This window comes from Nipponia nippon, unplaced genomic scaffold (assembly GCF_047370975.1).
Source record: "Nipponia nippon isolate SJK-2023a ecotype South Korea unplaced genomic scaffold, ASM4737097v1 scaffold_71, whole genome shotgun sequence".
NCBI lineage: Eukaryota > Metazoa > Chordata > Aves > Pelecaniformes > Threskiornithidae > Nipponia > Nipponia nippon.
In genome coordinates this window covers 169,819-182,958 of record NW_028262393.1, presented here as the reverse complement: position 1 = coordinate 182,958, position 13,140 = coordinate 169,819, and the positions used below count along the sequence as shown (strand labels likewise).

The window sequence follows — 13,140 nt, the reverse complement described above, 5'->3', positions numbered from 1 at the left end:
AAATCCAGCTGGTGGCTGGTCACAAGTGGTGTTCCCCAGGGCTCAGTACTGGGGCCAGTTCCATTTAATATCTTTATCAATGATCTGGATGAGGGGATCGAGTGCAGCCTCAGTAAGTTTGCAGATGACACCAAGCTGGGTGGGAGTGTTGATCTGGTGGAGGGCCGGAAGGCCCTGCAGAGGGACCTGGACAGACTGGATCAATGGGCCGGGGCCAGCTGCATGAGGTTCAACAAGGCTCAGTGCCGGGTCCTGCACTTGGGTCACAACAACCCCATGCAACACTACAGGCTGGGAGAGGAGTGGCTGGAGAGCTGCCTGGCAGAAAAGGACCTAGGGGTGTTGGTTGACAGCCGCCTGAACATGAGCCAGCAGTGTGCTCAGGTGGCCAAGAAGGCCAATGGCATCCTGGCTTGTATCAAGAATAGTGTGGCCAGCAGGACCAGGGAGGTGCGAGTGCCCCTGTACTCGGCACTGGTGAGGCCGCACCTCGCATACTGTGTTGGGTTTTGGGCCCCTCACTACAAAAAGTAGACAGAAGTCACTTCTTGACTTCTTTATTTGATTTTTAACAGATACAACATTTATTAAAATGGAAGAGGGAAAATGATTTGATGGGTTTCTAATACTGTTCTTTCACTTGCAATACAAATTAAATTGCTCGTTTCTGCAATTTCATCCCATACATTCTATTTACAGAGGCAGGCTGTGTTTAAAGTGACAGTTATGAAATAATGATTATCTTTGTTATTGAAAGATCTGCCAAAAAACTCATGCAGAGAGTTATAATTGCATCACTACTCCCTGATATGACCACATTTACAACCTGACTAATCTACATGTGCTTTTATCATCATCTTGCCTTCTGCAGTTATCATTTCTTGTTTTGATACTTGTAAAACAGTTATCAAGTAGATTTTACATCCTACTGTCATCCATTACTTTATGTTAAGTAAAGAAAAACAAAAATATTTTCCAAATATTTTTTAATTCTCAAGGGAAAGATCACACAATGTATTTTATTTCAACAGTATAAAAAAAAGCTTTCTATTGTTAAAAAATTTGGTAGTAGGAAAAGAAACTCCATTTGTCACATTTACATTCTACAATTTGTAGATACCTTTAGAATAGCACGAATACAGGCCACACAATTGGTAACTGCAGCAGGAGATACAACTTTCTCAGAATTTCTTTCTGAGGATTTGTTCTTCCAGAGATTCAGTGCAGACATCTGAACTTTTATATCATAGTTCATTTTATCTGAGCTAATGATTCTGTTATTGTATTAGTCAATCAGTGAAGCCGTTCTAATTTAGCCTGTAGTGATTTAAAATTCCCAATAGTAGTCTGCACCATTAGCGTCAGGCTCATAGACTGAAGTTCAACCAGGTAGCAACTAACAGCATCCAAACAAACATTTGTGAATCTTCGCCTGCAAAGAAAACATACAATAATAATGAGCTCCTGTTTGTTCTGTATGTTAGAATTAATCTGAAATAGAAAGTGAGCATTCTTTGAGTTTTAATGGAATAACATATCAGCCAGACATCTGTCTGCTACTTTTAAGTATTTAACTATTTATTAGAAAAACTGATTTTTGAAATCTAATGCTTGTGACTAAGGCATAATGGGAAAATAAATCATTACTATTTACCTGATATTAAATATAAACAATACAACATGATAGTTAACAGCAACATGAAATATTTACTTTAATATTTAGATATTACTTTAGATATGAATACAATCAATGTTTAAGTTATTAATTCAGATAGCAATTTAAATATCTAAAATTATTATCAAGTCACATTTAGGTATCAATGAGTAGGTATTAAAATTAGACAACATTCACTAACGTTCTAATAAGTTGAGTATTTATTTTAATGAGTATTTATATCAGCTAGCCATGAAAGACCAAGAAAGTGAGAAAAGATAGATATAAACTCTGTGCAAGAACAGGGGATATTTACATGTATATTTTCAAAAGAATCAGAAAAATTTATGGTTAGAAGAGTTTTCAAGACTTTGCCTAGTTATGCTCACTATTTCTGAGACAAAATAGTTCTGACTGAAGTTTGTATAGTCTATTCACAAAAGTTGCTAAAGCTAGAGATTCCATAATATGCAGACAACTTGTTCAAGTACGTAGCTATTGTTTTAACTAGAAACTTTTTCTAATATTAATCCTAAATTCTCTCCTGTTGCAGACTAAACTGAATTTTAGTCTTGGAGAGTGATTCATCACCAACCTCTTAAAAACAATTTGGGAAGATCTAACCCCATGCTTAGTCTTCTCTTTTCCAGAATACAAGAGCTCAGTGCTTCTAGCACTTCTTCATTAAACAGTTCACCATTTCATTCACAAAATGCCCAGTTCTCATTTTTCCCCACTTTTCCCAGATTCCCTCAAATTTGTCTGCACTACTCTTTAAAGTATGTTTCCAAAATTTACAAAATAATCCTCTCGGTTCCTTATGGATCTTCAGTGAAGTGGAGAAAATTATCTTTATTGAATTCGTTTATAGGGAGGACCCTACAGGTTTCTACCAACTGGCTTTGAATGTGGAGTTTCAGTAATCACTGCTAGGAAAGAAATACTAAATTCACCCAAAAGAAAAGAAGAGGAGCTTTGGGGATTGCTGAAGTGCAATGCTTTAGGATATTTTATATCTTTCATTATTTATTAGGATATAGTTGCCTTTCTTACCTCAAAAGTACTCTGTTTGGATCATGTACATATCCTGATAATAATACATGAATACACTCTAAAAGGTGTAAAGGCTTTTTCATCCTATTCCAATATGGGTCCTAAAAAAAATTCGAAAATATTAAGGAGACAAATATTAAGGAGACAAGAAAAATAAAAAGTGTGTGTGTGTGTACACACAAATTGTCAGCTGTGGTAATTATTTATTCATTGTAACAAAAATGTAAGAGAAACGGGAATTCTATCTTAATCTATATCAAGTCTATATTGAAGTACTATTTTGACTTTTGAGTACTAAAATAGACATGAATTTAACTCAGTTTTCCCTTACCTAACAGTCTGTAAAGTAAGAGATTTTAGGAAGTTCTGAATTCTTTACACTGTAAGGAATCTGAGTAAAAAGAAGCAAGTCAATTCTCTTTGTTTTAATTCTGTTTAAGCCTGTTCTGCAAACCAGAAGTTAAAAATATGACTTCTTATTCTTTATCCCTATTGCATCAATAGATTAGACAAGATGCAGTAATATACCAAATTTTAATCCTTAATAGAAACAAATAAAATTAATATATTCAAGATATGCTGTTCCTTCTGCAACATAACAATTCTAATCCTATTTAATCCTAAACCAGCTTTTGGTGAAGTAAAAGGATTAACAATTTTCCTCATACTTCAGGGTTGAAGTGTATAAAAACAACAGGGAGGAAAAAAGGCAGCATTAAGAGCCTTTGAGTAAAAAAAGAGAACAAAAGCTATGAAGTTGATATTTTGATATATTATACCTTACATTATTTTATGTTTCCCGCTAAAGACAGACCTTGATAGTAGTTGCAAACAAGATTTTTATTTTGTGGCTATTTTCCTTACCCGTGCTTTAAACAACTGGTCATATACTTCAAGCAGCCTTGGCAATGGCACTCCAATTTCTTGCATGGTGTATGTTACAAAACCTACATCCCAGTTCAAAGTGCAGACCTGTTGCTCTAGAAACTGCACTAAAAAATCTGGAGGACAAAAATAACGGCATGTTTAGATTCCAACTTGTTAACGGGAGTCTAGCAAAGAAAGGCATTTGAAAGTGATTTACTCCAAGCTTAATTTTCTGTCTTCCACACAATTGGTACCTTTCTTCTGTGAAGTACACATTAACAGTTCCCCCCCAGTCTGCACTGAGGGAAGGATATGCAAAATGTAACTACCTCCAAAGATGGTATTAAGCTGTCATTAATGCATGACAGGGATTACTCATACTAAGTACTTTATTACAGTTCTGCCATGGAAATATGCTGTTAAGAAAAGTTCATTAACTTTTGTTCCAGGACAGAAGAACATACTATCATTTCATTTGCTAGAATAGCCAGCAACACTACTGCATCTTTTATCATGTTTAAGTGTCAGTAACAATTAACAATGTATTGTTCGGCACTGAATGTTCTTCTACAATACTTTAGTACAGTAAAAGAACATTTAGTGCTGAACAATATATTTTCCAGGCTTTTATATAACACCAAGTTGTCAAAACATGTGAGCATCTCAACAGCAGAAAGAAGTGCCAAAAAGGATCCAGAAATCTCCTGAATTGTTTCTAAAACCTGCCCCTGCCGATAACAGTAGATACTTCAAGACAGCAGATAAATGTTGTTGCCTAAGATCTTGTTATATGTATAAATACACCTTTTATATATATGTATAAATACACATTTTTACTTTGTACTTCAATACAAACAAACTTTACTACTTTCTAAAGTAGTAGTAGTAGATTTCTTTCACAGCCATCCAAAAATAACTGTTGCTGCCTTCTAAGCTTCATTCACTCCCCATTCAGGGTGAAAAACTGTAAATTCTGGTTAAACCCCTGGATAAATTCTAGGAAAAACTGCACCTGTAAAAACTGTAATGGTTTTATAATCATACAACTATACTGTGTTTACAAAATTAGGAATTCTATTTCTACTTTTTGTCTAACCTCCCTCTCCTCAATCCCTTGGCAAAGTCACTGTAATAATGAGCAAGTATCACAATGCTTTTGTTCCTAATTTCCTGGACAAAACCGAAAAGTACTACCCAGCTACCCTCAAGATCAACTCCATCACTACTAACAGTTGAAATAATTCGTTGCTTCAGCTACAGTGAAAAAGTTCACAAATAACTACAGTAATTATGTATCACAAGTACATAATTATGTATCACAAAATTATCAAAATTCTTTCCTTTTAGATAAAAAAAAAGGAAGAGACATTTCTTAGGTTAAAACGTTTTTTTTAAGAGGCTAAAATGAAAGCTGAGACCCATTCACGAAATGTGTATGTTTGTTCACTACGCAGGCTAAACAACTTGCCTAAAGGGAAGTAACGAGGTGTGCCAGCATATATCTTCCCAAGCAATACCATCTTCAGACTGAGAGCTTGCATTCTGTCAGTGGGGCTCAGAGACACACTATCGCTCAACTCTGAAAGTGAAAAGAAATAATTTGAAGAGAACTTCAGAAAAAACTTTCCACATTTATACACAACGACACTGAGGTACTACTAACACATCAAAATCTTAATGCTATTGTTAGTGGAAAATCAGCACGTGGAACTAAAAAGACAATTTTTTCTTGTGTGTAAGCATATATATTCACAGATTATTATGTTTCCTTGAAGTTCCATACAGACCTACTTAAAAAAACCACAAACTAAAAACCGCCCCCAAACCCGACCACCAAACCCAACAACAACAAACCCACAAAAAACCCACTACCACGTAGCTTTTCCCTCAAATCACTGTCAGTGTTGTTTGCACGATGGCAACACAAAATTCAAGAAAAAAACCCAAAAAACCCCAAAAAACCCCCCAAACCCCCCCAAAAAAACAGGAAAAGAGAGTGAATGACCAACTCCTGGTAAAGGGCGAGGCAGATTATCCCAGTGGAGTGGCTAGGCTTGCAGAGCTGTGCCCACTACTCTGCTTCTCTATAAATAGACAAAACCCATACACTGCCACTTCTGTCAACATGACAAAAAGGCTGAACTCCCTGAAGATTCTTTAATCTTTGTCACAATAAATTTAACATTTTTATTGTAATTTCCTAATAGTGAAACTTTCAGACAAAGTTTCACAGGTATTCTGAAGGCCATATATAATGGCATCTAGGAACAAGAACGGATGAAACACCTTCTTAAACGTTATCGGGAATGTGATTATTCAAGCCATACATACAATATGCTCCAACATCTATGTAAAAATATTACTTTTCTGTCCTTCAGGCACACAAGCCAAAAGGTAATAACATTAATGAATTACTAGTTAACTACGCTTACCAAATATATTACAGAATAGTCCAGAAAGGGTGCATCTTACTTGGACAGCACATCAGTAGCAGCACATAGTCAGCCTTAAAAGATTTAATTGTACCATTTTCCTGTAGTTCTAGCTTGTACCACTCCTAGTCCATTAAGACCCACCTTTCTCAATGATTTCTTGCCAGAGAGTTTGCACCAAGATAGGATCAGAATGACCCGCACAATGTATAATTGCAAGCTTGCACTCCGAGAGCTTAAAAGGGTCAGCAAATTCTCCATACAGCTGAAAGAAAAATTACCAGGCTTTACATTTCAAGTAGGATAAAAAGCAAAGTTTTAAAATCAGCTTTTCTTTATTTTGTGTGGTAGACATCAGACTAGTAAGGGTGCAACTTAAGTAACTGTTGTCAAACACTAAATGATTTTTTTTTACTACATTTAGTTTCACTTCTTAAATACAATCCCCAATTTTATATGAAGTTATAATTAATACCATTTATTTTCTAACAACTTTCCCAATAAATGAAGAAATCTAAGAGACTTAATAAAGGACAGAAACCCATAGAAGAAATTAAAGTACTAACAATTGAAGGAGTATCAAAGTACAGAAAAAGACAGTCTAGAGTAACAGACATTCTGAGACAAGGAATGCCAAACTCTCTCTCTATTACATTTCCTAGTCAGCATAGAATCATTCTTTGCAAAACATTTTTTTCCCCCACAAATGTGATAAATTGACTTTTAATACAGAGAAATTTTAATCACCTTGGTTATATCCATCAGCTCAGCATCAAGCTGGGAGATTGCGTCTTGCACTGAAGAATGATGGGAATACTGCCGTTGTAACGTTTCTTGTATTTGAAGCTGGATCCTTGCAACCTTGTTTAAAAAGAAAATAAAATATTTCAAGATTGGATTTATTTAATCAAAGCCTCATACACCAGTAATTAACTTTAACTTATTTAAATGTAGAAATGTTACCATCTTACACCTTGGAGTCTCGTATCAACTGCGTAACTTTGCATAACTTTGGGAAGAAAGCACAGAAAACTGTTTCTACAGAATTGGTAATAAAAATGTCATGTGCCAATGAGACAAAGTGAAATAATGCATTTACAGTGTAGCTTAGGTTAATATTTTTTCTTACTTCCATTTTCTCTTCTAGTTCATGTAGGAATTCACCATCTGCAGCTATAGAGGATATGGCAGTGGAACTTTTGGCACTCAAAATGGCACGTGCAATGTATTCAAGACGCTGCTGAAGAGAAATTTCTGTGCTGCAAAACAAATATTCAAAATAAAATTGGTATTTAATATAATTATTTGAGGGTGAGTTATATTCTAACTAGACTCTGGGAATTAGTATGTGACTTGCCCTGATTTTATTAAATCATGCAGGACATTACCCAATCATGTAACCCCATCTTTGTTGGAGGCTCAGTTCTAGTGTACTTCTCAATCCACTGCTCCACAGTTACACTATCACATTATAAAATTCTGTGTAAGAAATGACCACTTAATAGATGGTACTTACAACAGGAAATACATTGCAAGCTAATGTATAATACATAAAATAAACATATAATTTCTTTCCAATAACAGCCTGGATTAAAAGCTAATATATTCCATTCATTTAAAATTTTTTTAGCAAACATCCTTGGGCATTGGCCTTTTCTTGTCCTTGGCCTTTTCTTAAAATACACATAAGGTTTTGATTTTAGTTTGTTTGGTTTTTCCCCAATTACCTCAATATATGCAATAGATCACACATAACCCATACCTATGCAGGTCAGCCAACTTAGCCAAGACTCTGGCTGCATTACTAAAATTTCTGTTCTTTTCAAAGTATCTCCACAGTAGATCCATATAACGGACTTTGTTTTGGTCAATCTTGGTCATCCGCACAAGGTAGGGTTCCAAAAAGGGAGCAGTAACCTGCAAAAGTCATAAAGATAACATTGATTTTCTTGGTCTCTCCTCTTTTTTAAAGCATCAGCATTATTACAATTCACTCTTCCAGTTCAAATTATTTCATTGTAGAGGGATGAGATCACCTGTAACAGTTTGTCTGCCAAGTCAACTTGTATCAACCAGTTGTAAAGTGCAATACTGAAGAGTTCATCTGTTGAACGCTGAGCCAGCTTTAGCATTTGTTCAAACTAAGGGAAGAAAAGGCCAAAGCTGTTAATCCAGAAGTGGTTACACTACATCAAGCACTGAATATGCATGCGACAATACCTAGGTTCACATTATTTGCGTGTCATCATTTCTGTGAAAACTCTGTATATAAAGAAGCCCATTTATGACAAATCTTGACTTTTATCTACTTTGCTAAACTATTCCATAATTTTTTAAAAATAATAAATTCTGCACCCCTTCAAATCACACTATTTTCTGGAGTGCAGTCATGATTTTTTTGTGAGTTTCTTACATGATGCCCTGCTTCTTCATTGCTTAGCATGTTGGGGTCAGATGACAGCACTGGAGGACCTGGCTTTTTGGGTACACTGGGAGACTGAGGAGCAGCTTTACTTTGATTCACTAACTCTTGAAGGGTGTCAGTGATACACTTGTAGCTGTTCAATCTGTAAACAGAGCAAGAGAAAATAAAAGCCTCACAATTTTCATTGCAACTACCTGTGAAATACTCTTCTCAAATGTTGTTACCGTATGCCTTTGTAAACACAATTACTAAAATTTAAAAAAGGTCACAGACTACTGTCACCTAGTTGTACAATCTAGTTTGTTGTCAATCATCTTTCTAACAAGTATTTCTGTAATGTTCAGATCACAATGTTCTCTGCATCTATTAGTTTACCCTCTGTTCCACATTAAGCTGGTGCCATGTTAATGAGAATCAAGGAGAGCATGCTGGGCAAAATCATCTATATTGTGTCCCTTATAAAATGCTTGTTTGTCATTACCCTGCATACCTGTCCCAAAAGAGTTATTTCTCCAATCACTTGAAATAAAGCATCCCATATAATGGTAATAAGGTATTCTGAAAACTTGCCTCTCTTGAAAAGCCTGGAGTCCAACAACATCCTCTTCTGGTTCCCCATTTTTATAGAAATGAAGGCCAAGACCTTGGGGATCTTTCTTCTCAGCAGCTGTAAGAGAGAGTTCTACTACTCCCTCATAGAAACGCACTAGAAAAAAAAATCAACAAATATCACCATTCATTATTGTATTAAATCTATGACAAAATAGTAAGTGACATCAAACACTTCTCACTTTAGCAAGCAAGAAAAAATACACCTTATTCACTCTGGTCTGTATCATAAAAGCGTTATGCCTGTACCTAACCTGCGGGATTATATGCAAATCTGAAGTTACATATTTGTACAGAGGCTGAAATCGTGACTGTTACAACAGTTGTAGATACATTTAAATTATGTACTAACTTCTACTGCACGAAACAAGATTCAGAACCATATTTCAAACAGCATATTTGGTATAAAACCTTACCTGCAAAAGTACAGTCATTTACCCTCTCCTTACATACAGCCCAACAATTTTCCTAAAAACATTTTTACCACATATATGGAACAAATGGACGCTGCAATGTGAAATAAGTGGATGGGAATATTTTTATACAGAAGTGGATTTTTTGATTGGTTGATGAAATATAGAAAGGCTTTAAACAAGAACAGGTTGACCTATATTAATTGTAACAGTCATTAAGAAACTGTTTATGGTAAAACACTATAAAATGAGTTGAAAGTAAACAAAACAAACAAAAAAGATGGCACAAAAGGATACTACAGAAACTATTTACCAGAACATTATCACTGATTGCCTCTTACCTTGCCTATATTGTGCACAAACATTAGCAAGGTCTACTTGATTGCTGATCTTCTGGTACTCTTTCAGTGACTCCCTTAGCATCTTCTCTTTTTCCAGTTTGCTTTGAGCCTGTCGAGACCGCTGAAGCAGTTCATTTGCCTAAAGAAAAACGATGGGAAAATGGAAATTATTCACATGAACACATCATGAACAGATCGTGGATATTGTTTTAAGTTAATGAGTTATTCCAGACTTCAAAGCTGAAACAGTAGAAACATCATCCTCTCAAAAGCACTCTCTTGTCACTTAACACTAAGTTTCCAGCAGAAAAAGTGTACAACAGCAGTAGAGACAAGGGCTTAAGACTTAAATTCTCCCCTCACCAGTTACTTTTTTCAAATTTATTTGAAAAGCCTCAAAGAGTGAAGTTCTTAATCACAATTATCCTTCCACAAATTCCATGAAACTAGGCAACAGACAGAAAACAAGAGTCCACGCTGAGGAAAGACTGGAATAAGAACACCTTTTATCAACATCAAGAAGGCAGTTTTATTAGACATCACATTGGAGGTAGAGACCCTATGAACACTACAAATAACTGCAAATGCTTCAAACCAGAGCTCGCATAATTTTCAGCATTAATCAACTACAAGACACAAATATGCAAACAACCTGCCTTCATTAGTTCTTGTACTCCTGAAATTCGTTGAGCATAATGATTTACAAGCTGCCCAACTTCTCTCATTTGAACATGTTCTGAAGTTGTGTTTTGGTGCTGTAAAATCTGGAAGCGTGCTTACCTTGGAACACACAGCATCATCAGTGCTATAAAGAAGAGGACAGATATCTTGCAAATGGGCAATGATGCCATCCACAGCAGCATTATCTCTGATGTAACAGTTTATGAGAGAAGCAATGAGTGCTCCAGTCAACTCTCTGTCTCTAATTACCAAGTCTTTGAAAGCAGTAATCTTCAGATGTTCTTGAAGTTCCTGAAAACGTAATTTCATCAGTTTACCAAAGTTTACTTTATTCTGTTTAGAAACGTCATAATGTTACAGCAGCAAAAGTAACTGTTTCCAGTAAATAAAAACATACAAAACTCCAATGACTGAAGTGCACAGGATAGAAATACATTATTTAAAATACACATTATATAGCAACATAGAAATAATAAATGAATATCAATGAATGCACTAGACCCTTGGATGCCAAAGGACAGTGAGAACTCCTCTCAACAGACCTCCTCTGCCATCTTCACTATGTGTCAGTTTTGTTTCAGATCTCCGCGACTAAGAATGGAGTTAGCAGTTCCCCTTACTTCACAGGGCACTGTCAGAATGCACACCCTATTTTATATGAGTATGTCAGAGTTTTTAATAATGGGAACCATCCAAGTACTCTCATAGATGAAAAAAATGACAGATGCATAAAAAGAAGGAATTTAAAAAGTCTGAGGTCTGTACTCTTTACGCTTTTTTAATATTAAATTACATTGAAGGTTATTTTTTTTTTTTTAATTATTAGGAATATTTGCTCACATAGAGTTGCCAGTAGTGTCCATGGATGATCACTAACAGCATGAAAATACTATTACAAAAACTCTAAAACTACTGAAGACAGAGGAAAAGGTCCTATTTGTTAAACAATTAGTTAACTCCTTGTGCAACACAAGAGAAAATCTGCCTGTGTTAGAAATCGTGCTAACTCCCCAAAGCAACATCTCATTACCCATCTCATTAACATGTGGCTCAGAGGCTGGTGCCAGTGGTGGAATTCTGGGTTTTTCAATCGTGGGGCAGTTTACATGGCACCAGGCCTGCTGGAGACAGAAGGGGTTCACCGGTCACAAAGGGAGAAAAGGATTCTGGCTCAGGAGTTAGCAGGCCTCATTGAGAGAGCTCTAAACTAGATTCAAAGGGGGAAGGGCATAAAACCAGGCTTGCTAGGGATGAGCCTAGGGGTGGCATGCCTGTGTTGGAGACAAGATCAATAGCCCAACTGAAGTGCATTTACACCAATGCATGTAGCATGGGCAATAAGCAGGAGGAGCTGGAAGCCATTGCATGGCAGGAAAACTATGACATAGTCGCCATCATGGCAACATGGTGGGATGACTCACACAGCTGGAGTGCTGCAATGGATGGCTACAAGCTCTTCAGAAGGGACAGGCAAGGAAGGAGAGGCGGTGGGGTAGTTCTATATGTTAGAGAGTGTTTTGATTGTCTAGAGCTCAACGAAGGTAATGATAAGGTTGAGTGCTTATGGGTAAAGATCGGGGTGAAGGCCAACAAGGCAGATATCCTGGTGCAAGTCTGTTATAGACCACCCAACCAAGATGAAGAAACAGATGAAGCATTCTACAAGCGGTTGGCTGAAGTCTCACAATCTCTAGCCCTTGTTCTTGTGGCAGACTTCAACTTACCAGATGTCTGCTGGAAATACAACACAGCAGAGAGAAAGCACTCTCAGAGGTTCCTAGAGTGCATGGAAGATAACTGCCTGACGCAGCTGGTGAGGGAAGCAACCAGGGGAGGTGCCCCGCTGGACCTGCTGTTCACAAACAGAGAGGGCCTGGTGGGCGATGTGGTGGTTGGAGGCTGTCTTGGGCTCAGTGACCATGAAATGATAGAGTTTTCGATTCTTGGAGAAGTAAGGAAGGTGGTCAGCAAAACCACTACCCTGAACTTTAGAAGGGCAGACTTTGGATTGTTTAGGAGTCTGGTTGAGAGAGTCCCTTGGGAGGCAGTCCTGAAGGGCAAAGGAGTCCAGGAAGGCTGGATGTTATTCAAGAAGGAAATCTCAAAGGTGCAGGAGCAGGCCGTCCCCATGTGCCGCAAGTCGAGCAGGCAGGGGAGAAGACCGGCCTGGCTGGACAGAGAGCTTTAGCTAGAACTCAGGAAAAAAAGGAGAGCCTACCGCCTTTGGAAGAAGGGGCAGGTGACTCAGGAGGACTACAAGGATGTTGTAAGGTTATGCAGGGAGAAGATTAGAAAGGTGAAGGCACAGCTAGAACTTTAACTGGCCACCGCCATTAAAGATAACAAAAAAAGTTTTTATAAATATGTCAGTGACAAAAGGAGGGCCAGGGAGAATCTCCCTCCTTTGTTGGATGCAGAAAGTAACCTTGCCACGAAGGATGAGGAGAAGGCTGAGGTACTTAATGCCTTCTTTGCCTCAGTCTTTAATAATCAGACTGGTCATCCTCGGGGTTTTCAGGCCCCTGAGCTGGGAGCTGGAGATAGGATGCAGAATGAAGCCCCAGTTGTCAAAGAGGTGGCAGTCACCGACCTGCTCCTCCACCTGGATGCTCACTAGTCTACGGGGCCAGACGGGATCCACCTGAGGATACTGAGGAAGCTGGCA

General features: G+C 37.4%; 1 protein-coding gene across 2 annotated transcripts in view; it reads right to left on the bottom strand.

Annotated features, from left to right (window-relative positions):
- Nucleotides 1–609: 609 nt before the first annotated feature.
- Nucleotides 610–13,140, bottom strand: part of NUP155 (nucleoporin 155) — a 38,377-nt gene continuing 25,846 nt past the window's right edge. For both annotated transcript variants that reach the window (XM_087741070.1, XM_087741071.1), the window contains 13 exons: nucleotides 10,575–10,766; nucleotides 9,795–9,933; nucleotides 9,002–9,137; nucleotides 8,420–8,573; nucleotides 8,043–8,147; nucleotides 7,769–7,923; nucleotides 7,136–7,265; nucleotides 6,754–6,867; nucleotides 6,151–6,271; nucleotides 5,043–5,153; nucleotides 3,572–3,708; nucleotides 2,708–2,808; nucleotides 610–1,432 (listed from right to left, as the gene is read on the bottom strand). In XM_087741070.1, the coding sequence (XP_087597196.1) occupies nucleotides 1,294–1,432; nucleotides 2,708–2,808; nucleotides 3,572–3,708; nucleotides 5,043–5,153; nucleotides 6,151–6,271; nucleotides 6,754–6,867; nucleotides 7,136–7,265; nucleotides 7,769–7,923; nucleotides 8,043–8,147; nucleotides 8,420–8,573; nucleotides 9,002–9,137; nucleotides 9,795–9,933; nucleotides 10,575–10,766 (1,734 nt within the window). In that variant the 3' untranslated portion in view covers nucleotides 610–1,293. The remainder of the gene's footprint in view (nucleotides 1,433–2,707; nucleotides 2,809–3,571; nucleotides 3,709–5,042; nucleotides 5,154–6,150; nucleotides 6,272–6,753; nucleotides 6,868–7,135; nucleotides 7,266–7,768; nucleotides 7,924–8,042; nucleotides 8,148–8,419; nucleotides 8,574–9,001; nucleotides 9,138–9,794; nucleotides 9,934–10,574; nucleotides 10,767–13,140) is intronic.